Here is a 19538-nt window from a genome sequence, read left to right as displayed (position 1 = left end):
CACATCTCTTTGGAATGGGCACAAATATGGATGTCTTCCAATCAGCTGACAAGGTAGTTGTCTTCCAAATTTCTTGGCATAGATGAGTGAGTGCCTCCAGTGGTGCATTATTTTGTTGAAAGATTTCAACCCTGTATAGGGTCTCTGAGGCAGTACATTTTCATGGAAACAGACATGAGAATCAGATGGTGGGCTTGAACTAATGAACTTGTGTTTGCACTAAATCATTCCATATATATCATAAAAATTCAAATTAAGCTGCAATACATTGTATTTGTCATATTCCATTTAAATATTTGATAGAAATCAGTATACAGACATAATTTCCTTATCAAAAGATAATATGCTTGACCTTCCTAAAGTATTTGGTTTATTGGAAAAAATGTAGTAAAAGAAGGGTATAATTTAATTGTTGTTGTTGTTAAGTGGCATCGAGTTGATTCTGACCCATAGTGACCCTGTATAGGGCTTCCAAGGAGCAGCCACCGAGCTTGCAGTTCAAACAACTTTGCAGTCTGATGCATTAGCCCACAGCGCCACACCAGGACTCCATAGCTAGCACACACACACACACACACACAAAAATCCTCCTTCACTGAATGCCAGCCATGGTTAACTTCTCCAGCAAGAAAAATATATTTATAAATATGTTAATAATATTCCATCCTTAAAACTACCCTTCTTTTGCAGTGTTCACTGGGTAAACTTACAGCTGTCACAAGGGCACTTGAGGCAACAAGATTAGGTGGTTAAGAAAAACACTAGGCCAGATTTCCTGGGTTTAAATCCACCATTAACCACCTACATGAGCAAGGACAATTTGCTTACTATCTCTATCCATCATTTTCTATGTTTGTGCAATAGAAATAATAATAATATATACCCCACAGAGTTATTTTGAGGATTAAATAAAGTCAGTATTTATAAAGTACTTGCTATGTGCTAGCTATATTCTAAGGACTTTATACATATTCTTCTTCTTGTTGTTAAGTGCCAACTCATAGACATCCTGTAGAGTGTTTCCAAGGAGCAGCAGGTGGGTGGGTTTGAACTATTGACTTTGTGATTAGCAGTCCAGTACTTACCCTACCACGGCACACCACGACTCCATAAATACTCTTGAATCTTCATAATCATTTCCACTATAAAGATGAATTTGCTAAATATGCAACTTTGAGTACAAATTAGGGGATTTCTGAATGTGAATTGACAACCCATATGATACTGGACAGGAAGTCAGAGGAGTGAGTGAATGTTCCAGAGTTACTCAAGAAAGGTCATGATACACAGCTACTAGGAAGTGATTCCAGCTCAAGTCCCCTTGCCATTACTGCAACTCTCTAACTACTGATTGCAAGATAGCCAGGTACAACTGGTATAGGAAATCAATTAATGGAGATTCAGTGGATAAAATGGGTCAACATGTATAGCTGCAAAGACTTCGAGCTTAACAGTAGGAACTCCCTTGAAGCAACCAGTTCTCTTCAGACAAAAGCAGTGAGAGTTGAGAAACCTGTTCAGAACCCAGAGCTGTTTCTCTTGGCTCCCCAGTTCTTCAGACCTTGTGTGTATCCTTCAACATTCGCTGTGTTCAAGCAGGGCCAGGAAAACACACATGCTTCTCACTGCAAAGCAGTCAAGATCATGATACTCAGTAAAAGAGCCAGTTGAGCAGCCAGCCACCTCACAGACTTGTACTAATATTCATTTTTTCTATTACGGTACACTATACTTGGCATCACTTTGCACAAGCCAAACTCTGAAAGTTCATACATCATAAATATAACATCACACAAATCCAGAGAGATAACTTTAAACTGTGTTCTTTCCCATAAGGGATGGGCGTATAGACTTGGATTTGGAAACTTCCTCAAAAGACATAGGATTCTTTTGCTGTAGTGGCAGGCCTGTTCAAAGCGCTTTCCAGATATTATGTACATTTCATCCACATAGCAATTCTATGAGGCACACAGCATTGTATAGATGAGGAAATGAGGCACAGAAGGCCTAAGAGACTTGCCTAGGAGACAAAGTTAGTAAGTGCCAGAGCAGTGATTCAAATCCAGACAACCTCATTCCATCTCCAACATTCACAGTTCTAGAAACAAGTACAAATGTATCTCCAATAATGAGAATTTCATTGAGGCGGCCCATTTGCTTTTTACATGAGTCCTACTCTTTCCCAACTTTTCCCTCATACTGAGATGAAAATCTGTCCCCTGCGCTCTGTTTCAGTCTTCCAGTCCACTACTAGCCTGTAAATTTTTTATTTTATTTTAATTAAGCTGAATGAAAAACTGGACTCCAACTTCTGGCTGCATTAAACTAGTCACTGGTCTCAGAATACATTGCACAGTGTGACCTCTACTTGCCTGGGCATGTGCAGTTTGTGACTCCTGATTACATTTCAGGGCTCAGATCAAACAGTCTCCTAGGTAAACAGCTGCCCAAGACCTTCCTAGGTAGAGCTGTTCACATCCTCCCTGGTGGCATTACTGTGCTTTCTCTCCTCTTACAGCCTGGATCACGCTCTAATACAATGTCTAGCACACACACCAGCCTTTCCTCACTCAATTTGGCCACCCTGAAGGCGACAAACATTAAGACTGTTTATCTTTGTGTTCTTAGCACGTCACCTTTGGCTTATAGTAGGTGCTCAGATGTGAAGCTACTGAATGGATGTTCACATTGTCACCAGAGTCTTTGAAAAATGAATACATCATGTTTAATGTAGACATGGGTGCTAGTGTCGTGTGCAATACTGGTTGTACAGCAAACAGAACAGCCTCTGCCGTCAGGAATCTACAGTTCCATGTTGGAGCAGGACATACATGCTAGGAGTATTCCAAAGTATTCCAGGAAGATTTTTCACACAGGCTAGAAGGCAGGGGGTCAGTGGAAAAGAGGACGGACCCTCCAGGAGATGAGCTGAAACAGTGGCTACAATAGGCTCAAACACAGCAATGATTATAAGGATGGTGCAGGACTGGATAGGGTTGTGTTCTGCTGTGCACAGGGCCACTAAGAGTCAGAAGTGACTCAAAGGCGCTTAACATGAACAGGAGGCAGAGAATTACATATGAACTAGAAAGTATGTCTGCAGCTCAAACAGTGTGAGTGGAAACAAAGAGAGTAAAGATTGATGGGCTGCAGCATGCAGGACCTTCCTAATGGGTTAATCACATCATTTCTGCTCAGAAATTTCAACATTCCTTGTTGTTTATGGGATCAGGTATAAATTTCTGAAATGGGCCTGCAGACACTTCACTAAGTCTTATAGCTTTCTTTTATTGCTGCTTCTGATGAAATCTCTTCTCACCGTTTTGTTTAAAAACTTGTCACTTTCCTTCCTTCAAATATCTGACTTATACTCCCGTCCCCTAGAATATCTCTCCCATCAATTCCATTGATAGAACATCAGCCCCATTTTCAAGAACCATCTCCTTCCCTGATACTTGAAAGAAAAGTGACCTCTTCTTCATCCTCAAAACCTATACATGCCATTGCACCTTACACCCAGAATCCATACTCTGTCGTGTTCCAAAACTATCTGTGCCTGTACCCAATCTCTCCAAACATAGGCCCATGCTTTCTATCTTTCCTCTACACAGCATCAATCAAAGCCTTTTTTTTATCTCAAAGCAATTAACGGACCTGAAATTAATACTTTATTTTTTCCATCTTTTTATGCTTGCCAACCTGTCTCTCAGCTTCCTATGGCTCTGAAGGTAGAATCTTAATTCCAGCTCTAGGCAGATTCCTTCATGATTATGAATACTCTCTGATGAAATCTCCAACCATTTCTTTCCTTTCAACAACACAGGGGCAGTTCTTTTCTTGAATTATTTGTTTTGTTTATACTAACTCTGCTATGCTGAAGGGGGCGATTTACCTTAGAGTGTGTCTATCCTCAGTTCTGTCACACTTGGGGCTGTCCCACAGGACAGCGGACACTAACAGGGCATGAAGTAAACAGGGCAAAGCATAAGAAGAAGACGGGAACACAATGAAACAATGAGGGAGGTGGCCTGGCTCATCAGAGATTCAAATGCAGGACATTCTGTTCTTTCCAAGTCTCTGCCGAAACCCCTAAAGGAAATTTCCTTAGAACACAGGTAATTGGCCACAGGTAAATAGCAAGTCAGGTCTTCGTAGAGCAGAAATTCAGGTGAATGGGCCTTGATCCTGGGTTTCCCTTTCTAACTGACTATTAAAACTCACAGTGCCAAATGTGTGTCCCATTGTATACTTGATTCTACTTTGCTCCACAATTCCTGCTTTTGTTTCTCCATTGGTCCCAGTTTTAATTTCTGATCATGTGTCCACTTCCTATATCCTTATTACCAAACCAGTTGGCATCGAGTCAAAACTGCACTCCAAAGATTTTCTTTTTGTGTGTGTGTGTGTGTGTGTGTATATTTTTTCACAGGCGTAACTAATTCACTCTATTTTTCTGATATAAAAATCAACACATGGTGGCCTCAGCTGGAGCCTGGGTCCTCTGCACAGAGACTTGGTGTGGGTCTTTACAAGATAGCCAGTGAATTCCTAGTAGGGAGACCCAGAGGTCGGGAATGAGACAGCTGTAGCTATTGGAGATGACATCAAGTTGCCCAGATGATAAGTAGTACAGCCCCTGGCTGAGGTATAGCAGTTATCATTACTGGTCAACAGCAGCAGTTTCTTGGGCACAGGGGCTGAAATTATGCCAGTGCTTCTGAGCACAGGGATGCGGCGTACCAGCACTGAGCCACAGCGGCCTGTCACCTTACAAGAAAATGTGGGGCTTACCGATCTTGTTCCCCAAGGAGTCTCACCGCAGAGATGCAATGGAGAGCTCAAACAGGATGATGGTCCCACAGATAGTGGTAGCCACCTCTTTGGAGCACTAACACCCAGGCTGCTTTGCTCACTGTCGTATCCTATAGCAACAAATACCTTGCACCTGGTCCACTGGCCAACGACGCACCTGCTTCTATACAGGCATGACTTTCCAACACTCGTCCTTGAGCAACTTTCCAAGGAAAAAGGCAATGATCTCAGACTCCTTGATTGGCAGGGAGGAAAAATAAATCTACTCCCAGGACTTGATCTTGACCTTGTTCCGATGGCTCAGCTTGGTGACACTGATGGAAGTCACTCCTTGTCCTTGACTATACCTCTGCGAGCTCCAAGGCCACAGCCCTGTAGGCTGCCCCAGGCTCCATCCCTGGGCCCCTGAGGCCTCTGGGCCTTCCCGCCAAACCAACATCATCTCCCATTTGGTGTTCCATCAAAAAAGAAGCCATAGCTTTCCAAAAGTTGTGATTTTTCAGAAGCAGATTGCCAAACCTTTCCTCCACGGCACCTCTGAATGGATTCAAAGGCCAATCTTTCAGTTAGTAATGGTTGTGTCACTCAGGAAATCCTAGATGTCCCACTCTTGTTGGTTGTGATTAGGTCAGTTCCTATTCACGGTGACTACTTGTGTGTACAGTAGAAAGGCTTCATGGCGTTTTCAAAGTTGGGACCTTTCCGAAGCAGATCACCAGGACTTTCTTTCAAAGTGTCTCTTATGTTCTTAAGTGCCATCGAGTTGGTTCCAACACATAGTGAGCTACCCTGTATAGGTTTTCAAAAGAGTTGCTGGTGGGTTTGAACCGCTGACCAGTGTTTATCCAGTCCAGTGCTTATCCTACATAGCCACACCAGAATTCCACAGTACCTCTGGGTGGGTTGAAACCACCAACCATGCAGCTAGTAGTCAAGCACTCAACTCAGTGCCACCAAGAGACTCCTACTCCTACTGCTGCATGCCATCAAGTCAGTTCTGACTCACGGCCACCCTGCACTGGGTTTCCAACACTGTAAATCTTTATAGAAGCAGAAAGCCTCATCTTTCTCCTGTGCAGTGGCTGGTGCACTCAGAATGTTGAACTTGCTTGTGGGTAGCAGTTCAGTGAGTTACCCACTATGTTACTAATGCTCCTCCAGAGACTGCTATGCTTTGTTAATGCCTTCTGGAACAAGTAAGGTAGAAACAAATACATTCCTGATTTATTACCTTCAATAGTTTTCTTCTTCTACAAATATGTCTACATTATTTTATAGGATGTAGGTATTCAGAATAGCATTTGTTATTTCAAAATAACAAATGCATAAAAATTTTATTAACAAAATTAGGCAAGAGTTATGTGAATCTTAGGACCTTCACAAAACCAAAGGCAGTAATTTTCTTTCTTTCTTTCTTTCTTTCTTTCTTTCTTTCTTTCTTTCTTTCTTTCTTTTTTTTTAAGAGCCATCTACTTTCCAAAGAATTCAAACATTGCAAATACTCATATTTGTATGTGTGAAATATTTCACTGAAAGATATGATGGTGTCACATGTGAACTTAACAGAAAACTGACTGTAAATTTTTAAATCAGTTAAAAGGGGAGAAATTATTAAGTTAATTAAGCCTGCCATGTGTTAATAAGGAAGTGGTGCTGAAAAACAATATAAGAGATCTCAGTATCGGCTTCAACGATGGAAAATTACAGCCAAACTTTTTGTAAATCACTGACGCTTCTTTCACTCTGGACCTCAAAAACAAAGCAAACTAATTGCCATCAGGTCAATTTCAACTCATAGGGGCATTGTGGTGATGATGATTATGTGCCACAGAGTCAGTTCTGACTCATAGTGACCCTGCATAGAATTTCCAAGGCTGTAAATCTTTATGGGAACAGAAAGCCTCATCTTTCTCCCACGAAACCGCTGTTAGTTTTGAACTGCTGACCTTGAAATTAGCAGCCCGATTCGTAACCACTATGCTAGAGGTTATATAACTGTTCCCTTGCTGTTGTTGTCGTTAAGTGCCATCGAGTTGGTTCTGACCCATAGTGACTCTGTACAGGGTTTCTAAGGCTGTAAATCTTTATGGGAGCAGAAAGCCTCATCTTTCTCCCACTGAGTGGCTGGTAGTTTCGAACTGCTGACCTTGTGGTTCGTAGCCTGATTCGTAACGACTATGCTACCAGAACTGTTCCCTAGGGTTTCTAAATCTATAAATCTTTACAGAAGCAGACTGCCCATCTCCTTTCCAAGGAGCAGATGGTGGATCTGAACTGCTGACCTTTGGGTTAGCAGCCCAACACTTAACCCAATGCACCTCCAAGTTTCCTTTGCTCTGGACAGAGGGTTAGATGTACTCAATTCTCAAGTTACAATACAGTTTGGCTAAAACTGAACAAAAATTTACTAAGTAAAACATCTATGAACCACTGGCAAAAGACACATTTGCTGGCATTTCAATACTTATAATCTTGTCAGGAAATAAGATATGTAGAAAATGTTTCTAAGACCAGGGAGAAAATAATGCTGCAACAGTGAAGAAAGGTGCTTTGGAACCTAGAGAAGGGAGAAGTCACTTCAGGGCTGGACAATAAATTCAGACTTTTTTTTAAGGTAGTGCCATTAGATTTAGGTCCTGACAACAAGGGAGGTTTTCTAGGACAGAAATTTGGAGAAAAGACATTGTAGACCCAAAGAACAGTAAAAACAAAAAGTGAAAGAAAGGTTGCATTATGGTTGCATCTTACAACACACAGTGGGGAAGAATAGAAACTATAGCCAAAAAAAGGAAACGGCGGTAGTGAGGTTGGCCCAGGATCGGATATTGTTTCGTTCTGCTGTGCATGGAGTCGCTATGAGTCGGTTCTGACTCGATGTCACCTGACATAGTCAAAAAGCTTGCTTTAATAAGAAACAACGGGCTTGATTTGAAGAAGTACTTTGCGAAGGTTTGTGAGCAAAGGGCTGGTAGGCTCAGAGTTTTGCATTAGATACTATTTCAGCAGCATATAGACAGAACAAGGGCTAAGAGTGACTGCTGCCATCCTAGGAGGGATTTTTTTTTTCTCTTTTCATGTTTTATTGTGACTTATGTGATAGTTTATATGGGTGAAAATTAGCTTTACAATCATCCTATTGTATATCATTTCATTGCCATGATTACAATTCCCTCCTCCATGTATCATCAAACAACCAAAGGGTATACCCCACAAGCCTGCCCCTCTGTCATCAGCACACAGCCCCTCTCCCTCTCAGGGTCAAGAGTCCCCAGCCACTCCATCTCTCCATGTCATCATCTCTGCCTCCATCTCTGCCATCACTGCTTCTCTGGGTAGGGTCCTGCACTCCACTCTTCTCCCTTGATGGACCCAGGGACCTCTGCTCCTGGACTGCAGTGTCAATTACTCTCCTTCTTTTGCTACAAATCGTTTACCTTTACATTTCCAACCTTCACAGTCAGTCTTGATAACAGTTATTTACTGTTGTATCCCCATCTCCTTTCATCAGCCCCGACCATACAGATTGGATACAACTCAGTAGAGATTCTACCTTCTTCTGCACCCTCTGGATCTACACTCCCTCTCGAAAGCTTATAAGCCAGTCTACTTTTTTCCTTTGTAGTCCCTCATTTTGGGTAGCCAATGTCCAAGTTGCCCATCCCTGTCTACCCTGTGTAATGAGGGGCGGGAATGATTCTCACTGTAAAGATTTGTTCCCTCTTTTGAGCTACTGCATCCATAGGTGTAGGTCAAGTTCACCAAATTGTATCACATTACTCTTTTTTTCTCTGTCTTCTTTCTTCTTCTAGTTGAGCTCTGATCATCCAGCCATGGAAGCCAGGTCAAATGGGTATTATCTGCAAGTGTGGGTGTTCTTGTGCATATGCTAGCACTTCTTATCAGCTGGACGCCTCACTCTTCACTCTAGTCCCTTGTGGCCATGTCACCATCTCTGGGCCCAGGAGTTCACAGGTCTTGCCATACTGCTGGCCAACCCAGATTCACAGGAGTCTATTCAACGTGGTAGGATGTAGCTCACAACTTCATTGCTGTTTTTCCCTCACTTCCCCTTATTGGTGACCAACATGGTCATCAGTCACACTGCATGCCTGCTCATGTATTCCCCTTGTGTCTTAGTCTTGGAAGGGGTTTGCTCTGAGGGGACCCGACCACTTGCCTTGATGTCTCCTGGGCAAGCAAGCTGCTTGTTCTTGTAGTAGTCAGTTAGCCTGCCATTATTGTTTTTGCTTTTTCTTGTATTTTTTTCAAGAAGTATCTTTGATTCTTCTAGCTGCTCCAACCTGGTCTGCTTGTCCTTTCAAGTGGAAATTTCCCACCTCAGAAGATTCTGGATGGGGATCTGGATTCCACCTATGGTCTTATTTAATGCAGAGGCTCTGCAGGAAGCCTCCTTCACTGGGCATGTTGTATCCCCATTTTAGGTATTCCAATCAGTTACAGACAGAAGACGGAATTACAAGCTTTCTATGGTGATATTTCTGGCTATTCCTTTCTTTCCCCCCCTCAAGTGTCTATTTGATAATGGTAGGCAAGGGAAACCAAGATTCAAAAGACAGCCAAGCATCTTAATATTATTTTCCCCCTTTTACCCATTCCAACCATACCTCAATCCCTGTTTCCCAAAGCCCTATTGTTCCAAGGTTGTGCATACATCATTATTTACCTCTGTCCCTCTTAGCCCATGCAAACCTGCCTACCTGTTCTCCCATCCACCTTGTTCTTCCATTCCCCTCCCCTTTCTTGTGTATTGCATCCCCCCCACCCCCAGCACCAAAACTATCCGGTGTCTATTCCCTATCCTGTGCTTCACCTTCTCCACCCCCAACATCCCAGTAACCAGCAAATAATTTTTTCTCCCTTTTAGTATGGGTTTTTTTTGTTAGTCTTTTACAATAGTGGTCCTATGCAGTATTTCTCCTTTTATGACTGACTACTTACTACAATCTTTTACTCAATATAATGTCCTCAAGGTTCATTTAGGTTATGTGGTAGCTTACAACTTCCTTGTTGTTCTTCAAGGTAACATAATATTCCATTGTGTGTATGTAGTACAGTTTGTTTATCCATTCTTCAGTTAATGGGCACTTAGGCTGTCTCCATCTTTTTGTTATTGTAAACAGTGCTGCTATGAACATTGGTGTGCATATATCTACTCGTGTTATGGCTCGTATTTCTTGTGGGTGAGGGATGATATTAATATCAGAAGAAGGGACTAGCCAGAGAAAAGATATTTTAAGACCCAAGTCTACTCTGAATAAACATTCAACCAACTACTCTGTCAACTGTAATTTCATTTCTGTAGTGTAGTTAGTTAGTTCATGTCTTTTCTAGTCATAGTCTGTAACTCCCCCCATATAGTATTTTTGCCCTGCTGAGTCTGGGTAAGAGAAGGTGGGAGAAGATGCTGATAGGATGACATGACTCAGCTGTGGATGTTAGCTGAGTTCACTGTAATTGTAAAAACTTGAAACTCTAGCATGGGTATAAAAGGAACCATCTCAGAAGCATGAGGGGAGATTTTGCTACCATCAATGAAGAGACAGAAGTAGAGCATATCTTTGGATTCCAAGACCTTTGAGCAGTGACCCTAGAGAAGTGGCAAAGATGCTGCAGCAGAACCAAAAACAAGAGGACATGACAGAGCAGTGAACTTCCGAGGTCACAGAGCAAGTAAAGATGAGTGACTTTGGACAGGAAGCTTGCGTGTAGAGTGGGGTGCCTCCAGCCCTTCATTGGGGGAGCTAGGTTTGCTGACCCACGGAGCTAGAGTTGAGTGCCTTTAGGGTGGAGTGGTGTGTCATACGGATATTTAGCAACAGCTGACTGGAACAACTGTGCCTTGAGCATTTCTGACCCCAACTTGTAACCTGTTAAATTAAAAAAACAAACAAACAAACAAACAAAAACCCATGAGTATGGTGTCTGAGTTCTGTGTGGCCATTGCAAAGGATTAATGAACCAACAGAGAAGCAGAGAGAGTGCTGTGAGAGGAATGGTTGCTGCCACATAGCGTTGCCATTTCTGAAGTCCTTTAAAAGACACTGGTAAAAATGACCTGGCAGAGGCATCTGACCTCTTTTAACTCCCAGAGGGAGGAAAAGAATCACCATCAGCATCAACAACTCAAGGCTGATTCCTAGGAAGTGGAAGTCCAGACATACCCCTCTCTCCAACCTTTTTACTAATCCTGAAACCAACTGTCCCTCCCAAGGCACTTTCTACTTCTTAGCTGGCACACAGAATTCACAGACAATAGCCATGGTTCTGAGGTTTACTAGTGAAGTAACAGGCTACAATTCAGGTTCAGAAAGCTCAGGATACAGTTCTTCAATCAAGACAGCCTCTGTTCAGCTGTGCCAGCAGGCAGCCCTCTCTCTGGCCCTAAACCACTTGAGCCAGCCCAGCTTCTGCTCTGCTCAGTGAAGTGTTACAAAACTCTTTCACTCCACCAATAAATGTATACAGGTGCCCACCCCAACAGTAAGCCTTGGCCCAAAGGAGCTCAGCTCTCTCTGTGTCTTCTGCCAGCCTCCTGGTTCTGTTGCTTCTGCTGCTGTTTCTTACCACCTCTCATCATCTCTAGTGTTACAGTTCTGTCTCCTGGATCTAACATTAATGTTCCTAGAACAGAGACCCCAGGCTCAAAGGATGTGCTCCACTCCTATTTCTCCTCCTTGGTGGTAGGTCCCTCCATCTTGTGAGATTGGCTTATTTTTAAGATTAACAGGATGGCAAAACTGATCAATCCCTTTATTGGGACTACATACATGGAATCCTATTTGCATGGTCTGACTCCCACAAGGGTACCATGCACCTTATTCACATTATTAGCAAGCTATCCAATCCCACCAGTGGTCCACAAGCACCTTATCTGCCTACTCTCATCCAATCATTTGGTGGGAGTCACAAAAAAACAAGAGTTGCCATCTTAAGTAGTTTACTGCAACACATTAATTCAGTGATGAGTCACACATTGTATAGGCCTGGCATCTAGGTTCAGACCTGTGCTCCACCATTAGCTGTTCCACGCTTGGGGAAATGATACAGCCTATCTGTACATCCATTGACTCTGTAAAAGTGAAGGTTCTGATTATTACACAGGGAAATGCAGGTAAAGTGTCAGGTATGTATTAAGCATTCCCTAAAGGAGCTCTTTGACTACGCGAAGGCTTTCGATTGTGTGAATCATGACAAACTATAGACAACACTGAGAAGTATGAGTATTCCAGAACACTTAATTGTACTTCTGAGAAATCTGTACCTGGACCAAGAGGTAATTGTTCGAACAGAGCATGGGAACACTGAATGTTTTAAAATTGGGAAAGGTATGCGACAGGGTTGTGTTCTTTCACCATACTTGTTTAATTTGTATGCTGAGCAAAAAATACGAGAAGCTGGGTTCTATGAAGAAAAACGTGGCGTCAGGATTGGTGGAAGACTCATTAACAACCTGCGATATGCTGATGATACAACCTTGCTTGCTGAAAGTGAAGAGGACTTGAAACATATACTTATGAAGATCACAGAGCACAGCCTTCAATATGGATTACATCTCAATGTTAAGAAAACAAAATCCTCACAACTGGACCAATAAAAAACATTCTTATCAATGGAGAAGAGATTGAAGTTGTCAAGGACTTCATTCTTCTTGGATCAACTGTCAACACTCGCGGAAGCAGCGGTCAAGAGATCAGACGACATATTGCATTGGGCAAATCTGCTGCACAGGAACTTTTTTAAGTATTGAAGAACAGAGATGTCAGCTTGAGGACTAAGGTGCGCCTGACCCAAGCCATGGTATTTTCAATAACCTCATATGGTTGCGAAAGCTGGACAGTGAATAAGGAAGATCATAGAAGAACTGATGCCTTTGAGTTGTGGTGTTGGAGTAGAATACTGAAAGTGCCATGGACTGCCAAAAGAACCAATAGATCTGTTTTGGAAGAAGTACAACCAGAGTGCTCCTTAGAGGCCAAGATGACTAAGCTTCGTCTCTCCTACTTTGGACACATTGTTCCGGAGAGAACAGTCGCTGGAGAAGGATGTCATGCTGGGTAAGGTGGAGGGTTAGAGAAAAAGAGGAAGACCCTCAACGAGATGGATCAGCCAGGTGGCGTCATTGATGGCGTCAAGTGTGGCAGAGGTAGTGAGGTTGGCCCAGGATCGGACATTGTTTCATTCTGCTGTGCATGGGGTCACTATGAGTTGGATCCAACTCGATGGCACCTGACAACAACAACAACAACAACAACAAAGGAGCTCTGGTAGCATAGTGGTTACGAATAGGGATGCTAACTTCAGGGTCATCAGTTCGAAACTACCAGCTGTTCCATGGGAGAAAGATGAGGCTTTCTGCTCCTGTAAAGATTTACAGCCTCGGAAATCCTGTACAGGGTCGCTATGAGTTGGAACCGATGCCACAGTACATAATAACAACAAATATTTATTACTACTATTTGGACTTTGTATGCCATCAAATAATTAGAAAAACATTCCCCACTGTAGCTAAATAGATAAATATTCTTCTGTCCTTTGATAATTTGCCTAATCACCACTCATCATGGCTGGATTAGCAACCACATGAGCACAAAAATGATATACACAGTATAGCATGGTAGACTTGGGAAGCAGACCATCTGGGTTCAAGTTCCATCCTTGCCATTTACTTGCTGGCAGTGCTATGTAAGTGCCTGATAGTCTCCTGATTATTAGCATTGTTACAATGCTCCCAAACCTATGTAGACAGCCTCCAATCTCATGAATCTCCCAAGATTTATAGAAGCAAAACCAAAGAGAAAAAATAAATGATTATATATTCGTGAGTGTTTTTGTATACATCCAAAAAAAAAAGAGGGAATAGAAGCAAATACTGTTTGTTGAATAATGGTGCATGGATCGTTGCAATGAAATGACACATGATAGGATGAGTGTAAAACTGATGTTCTTCCATGTAAACTATCATCACTCAATTCACAATAAAAAGTTAAAAAAAAAAAAAAAACAATTAGAGATAAACTGAAACAGAAGCACATGACTGAAAAATACTATTAAAGCAATAGCTCAAATTCACTCGTTTCCTCTCTTTTGGTGAGATACAATTTTCAGCAAACCTCAAAAGAAAATGCCTTTCTCATGTCAGCCCTTTTGTCTCTGTTACAAATGTTATCTGAAAGCTCCACCCACTTACAATAAGCATCATGGACATTTATTTATGGATGAGGGTAAAACACAAAATATCATCACTGAATTTCTAGAATTCTGATTTCTTACACTGTGGCAAGAGGGTAGGGAGAGTAAAGTCCGAGGGCAGAAGAGTAGAAATGTAAATGTAGCAAAGAATATTTTTGGAAAAATCAACGTTCCTAAAGTTCTGAAGAAACAAACAGGCATTCAGTAGAAGAGAACACAATTTCTAGATTGAAGATTAAAAGCTTTGGTGATTAGGAAATGTTACAAAGCACATGGGATAAAGCAAGACCCAGGCATGAGAGACGAGTGAAAAGGCTGTGAATGCCAAGTCTTGGCAGAGCCTAAACCAGGTATGAGAGAAACGTCTGAATAAAGAAAGAGAAAAAATATTAAAGAACAAAGAAAACAGGCACATGGTTCAAAAAGATGTTAAATGGATATTCTCAGCAGCACATGATTTCGTTTTTATTAAAGCACTGCACTTTCTTTGAAAACACTACCTGTTGTTTGCTTGACTGAACGTTCAAAAGGCACCGGAGTCTTTTAAGGTCTGAATAATCCCTAGGAAAAAGAATAACACAATTATCAACCAATGAACAAGGTCACGTTACCACTAACCACACTGCTATTTGAAGGACTGCTTTTCAAGACGGAACACATTAATGAGAAATATTTCCTTTAGAACTCCAGAGATGGTCAAATCCTTCAGTAAACATTGTAACCCAGAGTTGCAGTTGTCTAGGATTCACTCATTTCTCAGCCATTCAATCTGGTTACTGGCCATTGTCTAAGTTAATAATTAGCAAAGACTCAGTATGGGGTTACCTGATGGTGATTCCTTGCTGGTTTTTTTCAGCTGATTTTTCTGTGGTCTTCACCTTTTTATCTTGATCAGGCATTGTAAAACATCAATGCCCCAGAATTAACATCGCATTCCTTTCAAAGTAAACCAGAGGAAAAAACTTTAGTTGGCTTATGTACTCCAAAATATCCTCAATTACTACAACTAAAATTCACCTATTTATTTAAACACACAGAAACTCACATGAATTTTCCAACACTACAACAAAATTATTAATACGAATAATATTTACTGTTTATCATTCAAAAGCCTTTGGAAATAGTTGTTGTTGTTGTTAAGTGCCGTCGAGTCAATTCTGACCCATCGTGACCCTGTTTAGGGTTTCCAAGGAGCAGCTTGTGAGCTTGAAACACCAACCTTGCAGTCTGATGCATAGCCCACAGCGCCACACAATGTTGTTGTTAAGTGCCGTTGAGTCGGTTCCGACCCATAGCGACCCTGTACAGGGTTTCCAAGGGTGTAAATCTTTACGGGAGTAGAAAGCCTCATCTTTCTCCCACGGAGCGGCTGGTAGTTTCAAACCGCTGACCTTAAGGTTCGCAGCCCGATTCGTAACCACTGTGCTACCAGAGAAATACTTAGGGTATGGCTTATCATTACAATGACCCATGTCAAAATGTTTTGCTACAAAATGATAAAAAACTTTATTCAACAAAAATATCAAAAAGTAAAGCAATTGTTTCTTCACAGATCCTCTACCTAAGTCCATCTACTTCAGAGCTTAGCTGTTTCCATCTTTCAAATCCTTCCTCAAAGAATGCTGTGCTCTTTGATTTATACCACATCAAAAAGGCAGTTTGGGTATCCTTGTGGAATTCAAACTGTATTCCTTTAAAATGTTCTTTGAATTTGGAGAACAAAAGGAAGTCTGAATGGGCAATATCAAGGCTGAAAGGTGAATGGGGTAAGGTTTCCCAACAAATTTCCCATCGGAGGGCCCTTGTGAACCTTTAAGAATGTGCAGGTGTATTGTCCTGATTGGAAAAATAAAATCCTCAGTACAACTTTCCTGGTCTTTTTTCACCAATGCAGTTTTCCATTTTCTTTCTTAACACGTCTTGATAAGTGTTCATCCTGAGTTCTTTGAGAAAATCTAACTAAGATATCGGCATCCAAGAAAATAGTCACCATAATCTTCTGAGATGACGTCTCTGCCTGGAATGTAACTCACCCAGTAGATTACCTAGGAAGTTATTGTTTTGATTGCGCCTCTTTGAAAGCCTCCTAACAAGACTAAAGCAACCGTATTATTGAATGAACTAGTCTGCAGCCATCCACTGATGACAGACAGAGTCATGTTTAAACACATTTTGTTTGGAATAAAACCATGTATGTATGAGTTGAAACTCTAGAAGCAATACTCTTTGACTTACCTTTGTAGTTGACGGATCAGCCTTGACTTAAAATATTCTAGCCCACTGTTCCAATACTGTTCTGCATGTCAGAACAAGTGCTCCCAAGCTGGACTTCCAAGAAATATCTACAAACAAATATCTGAGGCTCAGCTGATACTTTCATGCCATTTCCTACTTCTCCAATATACATTTTACATGTGCACTGTGGCTTAGGAGTTTCCTCCCTTTTGATGGCTTACATCTGTGGAAGCTTCTGAAAAAGCTCCACCCATTCACATATAAGTATTACTGATGCTTATTATGGGTGAGGGTAACACACAAAATACCACTGGATTTCCAGAATTCCTAAAGCTTGAGAGCTTCCTTCCATTTTAATCCCCAGGGGGGTCAACTCTACTCATAAATTCTTCTAGAAGGCTTAGATGAGTCTTACGCAGTCTCTCGGCTCACCCAATCCATTTGGACAGTGAAACTGGACTGACTAGGAATACAATTCACAGGCATTTCAGTCTTCTGAATTAAGAAGTGAGGTGTCAGCATGGTTATCCTTCCTAGGGGAAATTTTTCTATTTCCCAGCCCCACCCAAAAGTTAAGTACATGTCCACCAAAGGACAGAAAAATTTTATTTTCTACCCCCCTAGAGATCTCTGATTCAATTATTTTACCTTCTAGAATAGAGGCAAAAAGAACAGTTTGAAGGTATTCATACTTTCAATTACACAGCAAATATATCATTAATGTGGTTTAATTTGATTGGGTGGAAAATTTTCCAACCAGGCTTCAATGTCACAGTTTAACTTCAGAGTGTTGTTCAGGAATGAAAAGGCATGCATTATTGTCTTATAATCACATGCCTCTATGCATTGTGAAATCTATGGTCAAAATCCAAGTGTTTCAAAGGTATTCAGAGGTAAAAGAAATGTGCCAATGGGTGTTTTACCGCAACAGAATCCAGAAAGAATTTTTAAATGATGGCCTAATATATTTGTGACCAACAGTTAAGCTGAAATTAAGAGTTGGGGACCAAGGCTCAAATCACAGGTAATATTTTATTATTGTACTGGGGGAATAATTTATTCAACAAATATTTATTGAATGTTAACTATGTCTAGTATCTCAGATTGAAAACTGCTACAAAGAGGCAATTCATCACAGTATGGGCTTCTACCACAAGCAAAAAAATACCCACTTTGAGTTTTAACATGTGTTTGATGAGGAGTTTAGGATGAAATTTGATTTACCTTCTGCTTTACTCTGTACAGAAGGAAGGAAGGAACAAGGGAAGAGGGAGAGAGGGGAAAGGAGGGAGGAAGGAAAAATGGAGGCCCTGTAAATTATTGTTTAAAAGCAAAAGATCCAAGTGTTTGTTGTTGTTGTTGTTTTTTAATATAGATACAGATATTAAAACGTCCCTAGAGTCCTAAAATAAAAGGAAATAAAAGTTCAAGATAAATAGTATATAATTTACTTTTCCCTCAAGGTTAGAAGGAAAATTCCACATAGACACACTGGCCTGTTGGCTTCAAATTCCTGCTCAAACCATAGCTATAAACTGTTTTGGAAGCAGGAAATGAAAACCACATGATAAGTGTATCAGAATGTGTGGAAAAGTTCTTCAGCTAGAAGATCACATTTACCACAATCAAACCCTGATAAACACCCTGCCTTCTTCTCTTGCTTAATCTTCCTAGTTTTACTGACTGGCTGTGTGAACAGGAAATAATCATCGAACAGTTTTATCAGCTGAAGATTAGCCTGTATTCTGTGAGCTGGAAGAGTGAAAACAGATCACTTCGTAGAAATGTTTCACTTAATTAAAACAATAACCAATATTGCCAGAATCATTAGAAATAGATGTTTGTCTTAGGATACAAAACCAAATCCTTTCCCTATTCATGACTATTAAACTTGAGACTATTCTGGAAAAAACAAAAAACCAACAACAACAAAAAACACCACCTTGAGAAGTTAGGAATGCTTTCAAAATATCTAGTTCTTTCCTTTTAAATGAACAAAATCTATGACACTGTCTCAAAGTTTATAATACAAAACAGGTGTGAATGAAGAGGCAGTTCACATGTTAAAGCAAGTTGGCCTGAGGCAGACAATTTATTAATTGCTCCCAAAAGAAGTTAAGGGTGCCATCTAAGGCAAAAAAAAACTCTCCAGATCAGCTCTTAAGCCTGATCCCACAGGAGAGCTCAAAAGTGTAAATTATGCCTGGAGTTGTCCAAACCTGAGGGAAGATGGCTGCTTTCATACTCAGATACCCTTCAGTCACCGGTTAAGGGTAATTCCATGTCTGTGGATATATAAATTTTCTTGCTTGGGGACAGTCCTCCAAAAACAACCTGGGAGCTAGCTGTTACAAGCAAAACACCCTTGAATATAGAACCCAGGAAAAACTAACGGTGACAAGGGAGGGGAAGATGTTGGATAGAGAACACTAATTGGCATCATCTGCCATCATCAATACTACACGGAATTGCTGTAGATAAGGAGTTTACAAGAATCTTTGCTACAGATACAAACTGAGCTGAGTTTATCGCAGAAGCTATCAACTACAGTTAAATTCCCCTCCTTACGCTGTAGGTCAGGCTGTCTACTCGTGTAAAGACTCATAACCACAGTAACCTCACGACGTAGTTCTGGACATCGGTGGGTGTTTTGTTTTGTTTTGCCAGACCTTGTGATCCAACAGTTAGTATCCTTGCTCTGACTCTTTATCTAGCCTGTCTCAAAGATCACTTGTCGTGCCATGACTTAAATATCTTCTGTAACTTCCAAATGTCTAAAACCAGTCCTAAACTCACCCTGGAGTCCTGATGTGGCATTGTAGGATAAGCACTGAATTGCTAACTACAAGGTCAGCAGTTCAAAACTAACAGGCACTCCTTGGAAACCCTATACAGGGTTTCTGTAAATCAGTACAGACTAGATGGCAATTACCAAAAGCAACAACATCACTCTAGAAATTCCCTGGCTGGTGCAAGCACTTAAGCTCTCAACTAGTAGACTGAAAGACTGGAAGTTTGAACCCACAGGCACCTAGCGGTCTGCTCATGAAAGGTCACATCCTTGAAAATCCTATGGTGCAGTTGTTCTTTGCACACATGGGGTGGCCTTGAATTGGAGTTGATGCTACAGCAACGAAAAACAAAGAGCTCACCTAGACCTTTTTTTTTTTAATTTAAGGTTTTTATAGTGGATTGAGTGAAAGTTTACAGGGCACATCATCAGTTTCACATTCAACAATTCATATAACTTGTTTCATTACATTGATTATGTTGTTGTGTTG

The 19538-nt window shown here is 41.1% G+C and overlaps 1 protein-coding gene and 1 pseudogene across 1 annotated transcript in view; both read right to left on the bottom strand.

Moving 5' to 3' along the window:
- Positions 1 to 14971, bottom strand: part of NEK10 (NIMA-related kinase 10) — a 417902-nt gene extending 402931 nt beyond the window's left edge. Inside the window, 2 exon segments of the mRNA XM_006851613.1 lie at positions 14523 to 14583; positions 14848 to 14971. Of these exon segments, the coding sequence (XP_006851675.1) occupies positions 14523 to 14583; positions 14848 to 14921 (135 nt within the window). The 5' untranslated portion in view covers positions 14922 to 14971.
- On the bottom strand, positions 4466 to 14029 carry LOC102811074 (annotated as a pseudogene).
- Positions 14972 to 19538: the final 4567 nt, after the last annotated feature.

This window comes from Chrysochloris asiatica, unplaced genomic scaffold, assembly GCF_000296735.1.
Source record: "Chrysochloris asiatica unplaced genomic scaffold, ChrAsi1.0 scaffold00030, whole genome shotgun sequence".
NCBI classification, from domain to species: domain Eukaryota; kingdom Metazoa; phylum Chordata; class Mammalia; order Afrosoricida; family Chrysochloridae; genus Chrysochloris; species Chrysochloris asiatica.
The sequence above is the reverse complement of the archived record's forward strand: the minus strand, read 5'-3'. Positions and strand labels throughout refer to the sequence as shown.